This window comes from Panulirus ornatus, chromosome 21 (genome assembly GCF_036320965.1).
Source record: "Panulirus ornatus isolate Po-2019 chromosome 21, ASM3632096v1, whole genome shotgun sequence".
NCBI lineage: Eukaryota > Metazoa > Arthropoda > Malacostraca > Decapoda > Palinuridae > Panulirus > Panulirus ornatus.
This window is the reverse complement of record NC_092244.1, coordinates 11,145,082-11,156,113: the sequence shown is the minus strand read 5'-3', so window position 1 is coordinate 11,156,113 and position 11,032 is coordinate 11,145,082. Positions and strand designations below refer to the sequence as shown.

At 36.4% G+C, this 11,032-nt stretch overlaps 1 protein-coding gene across 1 annotated transcript; it reads left to right on the top strand.

The window, feature by feature from the left end:
- Nucleotides 1-660: 660 nt before the first annotated feature.
- On the top strand, nucleotides 661-8,434 carry TM9SF4 (transmembrane 9 superfamily protein member 4). Its single transcript, XM_071675724.1, has 3 exons — nucleotides 661-1,390; nucleotides 5,123-5,382; nucleotides 7,135-8,434. Exons 1-3 carry the CDS (start codon nucleotides 788-790, stop codon nucleotides 8,129-8,131), a joined length of 1,860 nt encoding a protein of 619 aa, XP_071531825.1. The 5' UTR covers nucleotides 661-787; the 3' UTR covers nucleotides 8,132-8,434.
- Nucleotides 8,435-11,032: the final 2,598 nt, after the last annotated feature.

Sequence of the window (11,032 nt, the reverse complement as noted above, 5' to 3'; positions counted from 1 at the left end):
CCTCAGTGCTGCCAATTCGAAGCAATTAAAAGTAGTCTGGTGTTCCTCAGAACTTATTCTTGGGTCCACTGCTATTCATGGCCTGTGTGAATAATTTTAAAACTTAAATCATACTGTATTAGACTTCTTTGAAGAATTAGTTGCCTTCGGGATTGCAATGATCTATATAAAGATCAAGACAGTCTCTAAAAGTGGTCAGATATATGGTTAATGAGATTCATTTAGCTCAAAACTGTAAAGTGATGAAGCTGGGAAAGTGAAATGAGGCCAGACTATGGCTAGATAATGAGCAATTACAGAGCATCCTACTATATATATATATATATATATATATATATATATATATATATATATATATATATATATATATATATATATATATATATATATATATGTGTGTGTGTGTGTGTGTGTGTGTATATCCCTTCATGTAGGTATACACCTGTGCAGGATTATCACCTGTGGCCAAGTCGCCACGCTGACAGTATGCTGGAAAAGGCTCATCACCACACCTTTGCACATTTCCGTGACGGCCATCGCCATCAACCACACTCGAAATCAATCACACGCAGCCTAAAACAACCTTCCCATTGTGGAGAATACTGAAGAAAAAAAAAATCTTGAGGTTGTGAAATAATAGTTGGACGATAGGTTGTATTGTGGGCGACGATCTTCATTCCGTTTGTTATGTTGGCAGACAGGCAGACCTGAGGCAAGTGCGGCGGAAGCTGCTTCACGATAACACTTCATATATGATTTAACGTCGCTATAGAGACAATCTGACATTATGTGGTACAGTACTTTGTTACTGACTTTTTTAGTGCAAATTTCGTGGGGGTTTTATGTCCCCGGAGTAGCTCCTGTGGAGTTTCAACGGAAATCCCCAGTGGAGGTGAAGGCTGTCAAAATGACTAGTTCACAGACTCAACTCCCGTACGAGTATTACTCTCTGCGGTTCTGTCGACCGAAAAACGGCACGATATACAAATCCGAGAATCTGGGTGAAGTGTTGCGGGGGGACAGAATCGTAAATACACCCTATGAAGTGTTCATGGCCGTTGACTCGCCGTGCCGAGTCCTGTGCAATGACGTGACAAAACCAGTTAACTGGGATGAACACGACTCCAAGGAAGTGGCCGACAGGATCAGGCATGAATACTATGTTCACTTGTTGGTAGATAATCTGCCCTGTGCCACCAAGTTTGAGATGATGGACACCCATGAACAGGTGTACGAGCGAGGGTACAAGCTGGGTTACATGCATGACAACAAAGTTTACATCAACAACCACCTCAGGATCATCCTCTCCTACCACACTGATGATGATGTCAACTTCCGTGTGGTCAGGTTCGAGGTGGAAGCATCAAGTGTGGATGTCTCAGAATATAAGGTATGTATGTAATGCAATGTCTCGCTTAATTCTTTTTTTTTTTATTGCACCTGCAAAAGATGTGATATAGTGATATAGTCATTGACTTACTTTGTGCCACTTTCTTCCTATGTTTGCCAACAGTTGTCTAAAATAGCCTCAACGCAGTGTTAATTTTCAATAATAGCTGATTGTGGTTCTGCAGTACTGATAACTTGCGGAGCATAACTTGGAGCGTTATATTGAGTGTTATTGAAGAAAGTGACAAAGGTAATACCTGACATACGTATGGTATAATGAACAGTTACTTAAATCATGGAAAATATCAACTTAACCAGATTTTTAGTAAGTACTCAAAATGATAGTAGAAATATTCTATTGATATATTTGTCACCTGCTGGGAATGTTTTGGCATCCAGCACCATGTTTGCAGTGCATTTTCATGTGGTACTGGTATGATTTAACTACAGTTCTGAAAATAAGATAAATTGTGACTCAAGCTAGGGAGGTTGGGTTAATTTTTCAGTTTCTGTTAATTTTTAACAAATATTTCATATTTTCACATTAAATAACCCGTTTCCCTATTGCATTATAATAGTACTGTACTGCCTTATTTGAGATCTTTCAGTTTGAGAGATAAGATAGATTGGTCTGTCGCAAGAATTTCAGTAATCACGATGAACTGTTTAAAGTACCTGAATTATAAGTAGCTGTTTCCCAAAACTGGTTTCGATGTGGAGCTGAGGTAGACTTTTACCATTTTGTGAATCTGGTAATTATTAATTGTGCAGTGCTTTATTAATGAATTTTTTGGAAAACACTTTACAGGGCAGTTGTCTTTACGTATTTCTTATTTGACCAGACGGTCAGACATAATTTGGAGTGCTCAATTAGGAGGTAGGTAAGACTGTTTTATCTCTCTTAACTCGACACTCCATTGACCTCAGCATGGCACAGGGTGTGAAGTCTCCTGTGATCGTGGTGGAGTTAGTGAAAGTTAAATTGATCTTAGGAAGTTAACAGTTTGCCATATACACCTTTGGACATTCAATGATGTGGATCTGCAGTGCTAAGGTAGTATTCAGAGAATAGCAATTGTAAGAGTTGCGAAGTGTGACATTTTGTGTCAAATAAGGCAATACCAAAGTTATGTATGTCATGGTAAAATGTTGAGTAAATAAATGTGAAAGTAAGTAAAGTTTATAGAAAATCTGTAGAACCTATGACATCGTCATTTCAATTTGGTAAACAAGGTTGATCCTACTTTTTAATATTCAAGTCATAAGAAACCCTTCAAGCATGTGATTAAGCAGTACACCTTTTGCTCTTGAATTTCATCAAACAAATGATACCAAGTGGCCATTTTTGCCATCGCCTTACATCCCCACAGTGTACCCTTTTGTGCAATCCTTAAGAGTAGACTAATTTAATGTTGGTATCAGTATATTTTTATAATACATCTTGGCTACTAGAGGAGGTTAAGTGAGGTATTCATAGGTTCCTTTTTTCTTCTTTTTTCCAAACGCTTTACCAGTTTATAAGTGAAACCCCATTTTGCTGAGTTAGTGAGCCCATACTATTATCAGTTTGATTAACCTTATAGAATGAAATATGATTCTCCAAGTCTTGCTCTGCAGTTCATACTGTATTCTCCAGACTCTTCAGAATAAAACCACACAGTGTCCAGTGTACACTCGCAAAGTACGTTGTTTTTTCTTCTTTTTTTTTTTGCCAATTAGAATTAATGTTTAATGGATGTGAATCTCAATATTTGCTATAACTTTTCCTCTCGAGAAATTAGATAAATCCAGTAATAGAATAGAAATAATGCACGATTAATTCATCAGCAAAATAGCTGTTGAATCACTGGTAGGTGTTTTGGATTACACAAGTGTCATTTTGTTACAATAATTAACCAACATTTTCCTGGTCTTCATATCATTTCCCACTATCACCTTATTTATCATCACAGAATAAAAAAAGAATCTGGTCATGCTGTGCAGCTCTTATTTCTATAAACACTAAATAACCATTGCAAGACAGTATCATTCATATCCCAGAGTTAGTGGAGTGATACTAACACTAAATAACCATTGCAAGACAGTATCATTCAGATCCCAGAGTTAGTGGAGTGATACTAGTAGACTGATAATTTACCTACTGTTTGACCAATCAATGCCAATACCTAATTTGATAGAAAACCCACAGCCATACAGTTAATCCCACATCTTCCCCATCATCATAATTCTTAACATTTATTTATCTTTAGAGAATGATTATAAAAAAATTATCCCTATTACATAGTGCCAGGCTTATTCTATCCTACATGCACTAAACTACCATCAGAAAACGTCATGTATTTCAAAGGTACTACTGTGGTGCCTCAAAGCTGGTAATTACCATATTGTACTATTCCAACATTATTTATTTTCTTCTTGTGCTTTTTTATTACTGCATTTATTGACTCATAAAAGAAAAGTTTTTCATATGTTGAGAGTCAAACAAACATTAATTCAGATGAGTGAAACTGTGAATTCTGATTTCACTAAGTTTAACAGTTGTTGGATAGCTTTTGCCATATTGTACTATTCCATTATTATTTATTTTCTTGTGCTTTTTTATTACTGCATTTATTGACTCATAGAAGAAAAGTTTTTCATATGTTGAGACTCAAACAAACATTAATTTAGATGAGTGAAACTATGAATTCTGATTTCACTAAGTTTAACAGTTGTTGGATAGCTTTTACCTGTTGCCGTCTAGTACAAGAAAAGTGGTAGGTTGAAAAGAGTCAGACTTGTGAACGTTGTCTAACATGGGGCTCTTACCCTCGGCCACCTGTTTGGAGCCAGTTTCAGTGTAACCCAGAAGTGAACAACAGTCCAAAATATTGAATGAGAAGCCTGATAACTCCAGTGATTAAAATAGTGTGACACCATTTTTCTTGCTTCTGTCAACATATTAACATCTGTTAGCAAAATATCCACTCTGTGAATTTGCACCGAAACTACAGCTTCTTATTCACAGCCAGGCCCCACAGACCCTGGTTCTGTCCATTAACAGCAAGTCAACCCCATACACCACATTGCTCCATTTCACTTTATCCCATGCATATCTTTCACCTCCCTGCATGTAAAGGCCATGATCTCTCAAATTCTTTTTCACTCCATCCTTCCACCTTCAGTTTAGTCTCCCCATTCTCCTTGCTCCATGTTGCATTCTTCTACAGGTATTTAAAGGTTTTAGATGACTATGGGATTCTTTTGTGGTTTTCTTCTTTCTTTCAAACTATTCGCCATTTCCCGCGTTAGCGAGGTAGCGTTAAGAACAGAGGACTGGGCCTTGGAGGGAATATCTCTGTTCCTTGTTTTGGAAAATTAAAAAAAAAACGAGAGGGGAAGATTTCCAGCCCCCCGCTCCCACCCCTTTTAGTCGCCTTCTACGACACGCAGGGAATACATGGGAAGTATTCTTTCTCCCCTATCCCCAGGGTTATCTAGCTGATTTCTTGATTTATAAATTTTTATAGTGCTCTATTCTTGGTCTGTATAATAAATGAAATAATGGTAAAGGAATGTGAGTTACATGTTCACCAGATATGTTACTTTACTTGTAGGTTATTTAAGGCAGTGTAGTTCTGGTAAATGTTCTCATAGTTTCTGATATTCATTTTGGCAACAAAGTGTATAGTATTGATATGTGCATTTTTCCTGTATGTTACTGATATTTGTTATGTATCTATTACTTTTAAAGGGAACTGCAGACCATTGCTCATTCCCTGAGAAGCACAACCCCCAGGAGGTGAAGGAGACTGGGAACAACCTTTTGTTTACATATTCAGTGGAATGGCAGCGATCTGATGTGAGATGGGCATCTCGCTGGGACATCTACCTTCAAATGACAGATGTCCAGATCCATTGGTTCTCAATTGTCAATTCTTTGGTGGTGGTGTTCTTTTTGTCAGGAATTCTCACCATGATCATGATTCGAACTCTGCGTCGTGATATTGCCAGGTTAGTACAGTACTGTATGTTTCTCGTTTCAGATGTCAGTAACATTATATGCCAACTAATTTACCTTGAAAGAATTTTAGGAAAGGAAGAAGAAATTAAGGTAATGTTTATTGATTAAGAAGCGCATATTATCATTCAAATCAGAAGATTTTTTTGAATTTTATGTGTATGAGGTTGAGGAAAAGCTTCTACAAACTGTTGAGAAAACAGAGCATGACTTTTTTGGGGGGGATAATTATGGAAAAATACTGAAATATCTGTTGTTGCAATCACTGTGTAAGATATCCATAGTTCGAGTATTGATGGATTAGAATATGCGTGAAGGTTATAGAAGCTTGAGTTGTTACATAGTGTGATTTAACCAGTGTGCCTGATGTGAGGTTTGTAAGAGGGTAAAGTTGAGGGTGCTTTCAGTATTATATGTCGGTGATTGCTAGAGTTGGTCATTCATTTTACATGGTTTAGGACAAGAAAAGAGAATTGAAAAAATTGGGAGGATGATATCTAAGAAGAAAAGGGACTAAAATTAAAAACTTTTTTCAAGATAAGTTGAATGAGACCATGAGAAATATTGTTTAAACCACCAGTTGAAGTTGAGGAAGTATGGAGGAACTTCAAGAGTGTATTAGAACACTGCCACAGAGGTTTGTGGCACTGTAAGAACTGGTTGTAAAGAGAGGGAAGTGCATGCTTGTTAGAGGAATCAATATTTTAAGAACATATTTGAAGAAAAAAGCCTGTGGAAGGAGACTCTGACTCTTAATGAAAATGATGGTGAATGGAGGACAAAGAGTAGAATATAAACTACTGAATTAAAGAATCTTTCTATTTCTTTTTCATACATTTTTGCCGTTTCCTGCTTTAGCAAGGTAACACCAGGAACAGACTAAGAAATGGCCTCATTTGCCCCTATCCATTGGAGGAGTCTCCCCCTTACTCCTTCCTGGTTTTTCAGCTTCTTAATCATCCTCCCATCTGGTAATGTGTCAGATACTTTCTGGAAGTCAAGATGCAAACAATCTGCCCAGCCTCCCCTTTTGTCTAAGACAGAACTCACTCTCGCACAGAAATCTAAGAAGTTCATTACACTTGACCTTTTCCCTCAAATTGTTTTGCATCTATCTTTGATAATTTCTCACCTAGAGAAAGTCATTCATTTGCTTTCTGAGTAACTTTTCCAGTGTCTTATAGTCCACACACATCAAAGGGACGGGTCTGTACTTCACTGCCTTTTTTTTTTATCACATTTCTTAAAGATGGGTATAATGTTTGCTCTGCCACTCCCTTGGAATTTTGCCTTTCCAGTGACATCTTGGACAGTATTTCAAGAGGTCTGTCTAGTATGTGTGTGTGTGTGTTAGGAGGTTGGAGTTACTAAGAGTTAGTCAGGCCAGTGTGTGGCTGGTTTGGTGGATTCAAGTCATATACCTTGTGATTGGTGAATTCTTGATGACTGGTCAGTGAGGAGGTGCTAACTACTCTAAACACTGGTTGATATGCCCTCTTATGTATTTATTGTAATCCATCATTATTACAGGTTATGAGTTTGTAACTTGGTACAGCACTGTGTTCATTGTTAAGTACAGAAAGTCTTCTATATAAAAACTGAATTTTTCATTAATTTTCTTCAGTCCTACTTTATATTGTAATGTAATAACTGCTTCTTCTACTTGAATTGTAGTTGTATGTTGTATCTCGAAAATATTCGCTCTTCTGTCAGTTGTTACACTTATGAATATCTTTACTTACCAGGTACAATGCTGATGAGAGTCTGGAGGAAACATTGGAAGAATCTGGGTGGAAGCTGGTGCATGGTGATGTGTTTCGTCCTCCCCGCTATCCGAAGCTCTTCTCTGCTCTTGTGGGTTCAGGAGTTCAAATCTTCTGTATGGCACTCATTACCATTGTATTAGCTATGTTTGGTATGCTGTCACCTGCCTCACGTGGTGCCCTCATGACTGCTGGTATCTTACTCTATGTCTTTATGGGCCTCATCGCTGGGTATATGTCTGGTCGCTTGTATCGCACACTTCGTGGCCATCAGTGGAAGAGTGCAGCATTTTGGACAGCCACACTTTACCCTGCATTTGTCTTTAGTACTTGTTTTTTCTTGAATTTCTTTATCTGGGGTAAACAGTCTAGTGGAGCTGTACCTTTCACAACTATGATGGCTCTGTTCTCCCTTTGGATCTGTGTCTCTGTACCACTTACATTCATTGGTTATTATTTTGGATTTCGGAAGCAGCCCTACGAGCATCCAGTACGCACCAACCAGATACCCCGACAAGTGCCAGAGCAGGTCTGGTACATGCATCCTGTTTTGTGCCTACTTATGGCGGGTGTATTGCCGTTTGGAGCAATGTTTATTGAATTATTTTTCATCCTGTCCGCTATCTGGGAGAACCAGTTTTATTATTTGTTTGGGTTCTTGTTCCTGGTATTTGTGATTCTTGTGATTTCATGTGGTCAGATCAGTGTAGTGATGGTTTACTTCCAACTTTGTGGCGAAGACTATCATTGGTGGTGGCGTAGCCTTATCACTTCTGGAGGGTCAGCTGTATATGTTGCTGCTTACTCCATTTTCTACTTAACAACTAAGCTAGAGATAACAGAATTTGTTCCTCTCCTGCTCTATTTTGGATATACCACTATTATGGTTATGACCTTCTGGTTGCTAACAGGCACTATTGGCTTTTATGCAGCTTATCTTTTTATCAGGAATATTTATGGGGCAGTCAAAATAGATTGAGCGTCCCATTAGTCAAACTCTTAATAAGCCTTTTATGGGAAGTACAGATTACATGCTCATGGGTAGTTTTACATGCTCATTCTTTGCTATGCTGTAGACAAACATGAAACTCATTGAATGGTAACATATAAGTTTCTGAAATTTAAGTTCTTTAAGGACTCATTTTGATGTTATCATACATTACCATATTTTGTTTTGATTATGGCCATTTTGTCTTCAACCTGTATTTACATCAGAAGTTCATAATGCAAGTCCATAAGGGTACTTTCAATATGGTGTGTGAGTTAATGTAAAAAAGAAAAAGACATATATGAAGAACAAGTTATTCTTGTATCAAGATATGTGGTTTTGAAATGAGAATGGTGACAGCCAGATATAAGGCACAAAGGAACTCCCGAAATATTTAAGTACCACCCAAGGATTGTGTGTTGTACTCCTTTGGTTGTTCTTGTTAATGTAACTAACGTCTTTGTATGACCTTGCCATAATCTCATGCTGATCATTTTTTTTCCCTTGTAAAGAATCACATCTCTATTATGTGGCTTATACCATATGTTTAAATGATCATAAATAAAGTATTTCGATCTTTATTTTAACTAAGGACAGATTTTCTAAACAGAAAATTTATTGTTTCTTACATATGGTTTATTTATGTACAAATTAACAACACAAATCCTTACAAAGCCTTCACAACACCTTTTTAGACTGCTACACCTTCATGTACTGACCTCCATTGATTAAGGCAGCCAGCCATGTTAAGAAAAGATAAGTTAACCTTTAGATTTGATTGTATGAAATATCTAACCATAAATGATCCACAGTAGGGAATACTTCTAACTTTGATATAATACTTGCAAAGGTATATAATATTATACTCATTGGTGTATAATATTATACTCACACACACACAAAGCTAGTTAACAACAGAAAAATATATATTTCAGTCTCTTTCTATCGGAATAATTTCAGGATTTTATTATAGATTTACTCCAAACTTTATAGGAGCAAAGTGGACAGAATATGCTTTTGGAGGATTTATTATAATATTTATGATAATCATTGTGCATGTTTGAGGAGTTTTGGTACTTCGCTTTTTTCCATAATTCCTCATTTAAACTGAAATTTGACATGTAATTTGTTTTAATTGAATTTTTTGTTTGATGATATTATCTTCACATCATACATTTTGAACCATTGCACATTATTGATAGGTAGCCTTAACAGTAACATATCAATAGAAAAAAATTTAAGGTGTTAAAGTTTGTATTGAAGTGGAAGCCCCTCAGTGGTGCATACTGCAGCACACCACCACCACCATCTGGTGCACTCAAAATTTGGTTTGGCATGAGTAAGCATACTATATCTCAGCTTAGTATATTATCCTCAAAGACATCGCACTTTTGAATTGTAAAGTAAATCATATCGGGCTCAAATATTTTCTTTAGGATGTGTCTGCAGGTTTGCTTTAAAGGGTTGTTTGATCTAAGCTCATCACAATAACCATTTAACACCAGTGTCTTCAGTGCTATAGTCTTGTAATGTAATATTTTGCTCATGCCACTTGTGGTGGTTATTCGTCAAGAGTCAATAACTTTAACAAATTACCATTACAGACTATAATGAAGATAGTAAAAATTCTCACTAATACTTTTGCAAGGCTTTGAAACACTGAAAGCACTTTCCTTGTCATTACATCATAAAAGGTTATTAGTCAGAAATATGTAGTTCCTTGACTTCAGCATCATTGTCTCACACAGACTAAGTCTCTATTTCCCATGTTGCATCTCATTTCCAAACATGTTCTGTATGAGTATAACATGTATTTTCTTTTGTTTATCTTTCAGTCCAATTGATATTTTCTTTAGCTGTTCACTCTTTAAGGGTCATATTGAAAACGAAAGTGAGGGTTAAAATTTTGAAAATACTTCTTTGGTTGGTGATTGTTTTAATTCTCCAGAGATAGCAAAATAGGGCATTAATTTCCGGCACATAATCTGAAATGCTGCATCACCTAATTGAAGAATAAACCTTGTTAAGTGCTGCAGTGCTTGGATAAGCCTGTATGTTTCAGACAGTGTACCAACAAGAAATTTGAAGATTATTTATGCTGTTGTGTGACTGATTGTGCTTGGCAGTTTGTATAGGAAAGCTAAAGCTGAAGATTAGATATTCATAATATGTAGTGTGTCAAGTGAATATGCCTTTCTTTTTGGTTTTGATTATATACACCAATGCAAATTAATGTTGTGAAATATGGCATTTTTTATCACATACCTTGGTAACTTGTGGACACTGGCATGCAAAAAACTCATTTTGTAGTGAACCTGACTCTGTTAACATTTGCTCATTTCTTTCTTTGATGATTTTTTTCTTCATTCATTTTTACTGTAAAGCTGAAAAATGACACTGCACAGCATACCTAGAAACCACACTTACTTGTATTGAGTAAGTTTGGTGAATTATACACAATAGAAAATTAAGAGTAAAATTAAGTGAATGTTTTTTTTTTTTTTTTTTTAGCTTTTAATGTATTTATGTTACAAATTTTTTTTCATGTATGTAACTCCGGAGATTAAGTAAGTTGTGTCAGTTTAACCCTTAAAAGGAACTTACTGGAACTAATGGAGTTGCAGATAATTATTGTTCAGTCATGTAATGGATTATGCTGTCTTGTTACTGTCTTAGTGTGGAAAAAATAGTCATCAGTAACTGCAGAACATGAAGGAATGTGTCATTATACTGTAAACATTTGGGATATATTAGTTATTTGGTGACCAGATGATTGCTTTTCTAAATTCTGGCACCTGTGACAAGATGAAGATCCAATTTTTTATACCTCTGTCAGCATGAAGAGGCCATTTGAACAGTATTGTGGTGTCATGTTGTTGCCACTGTATATAC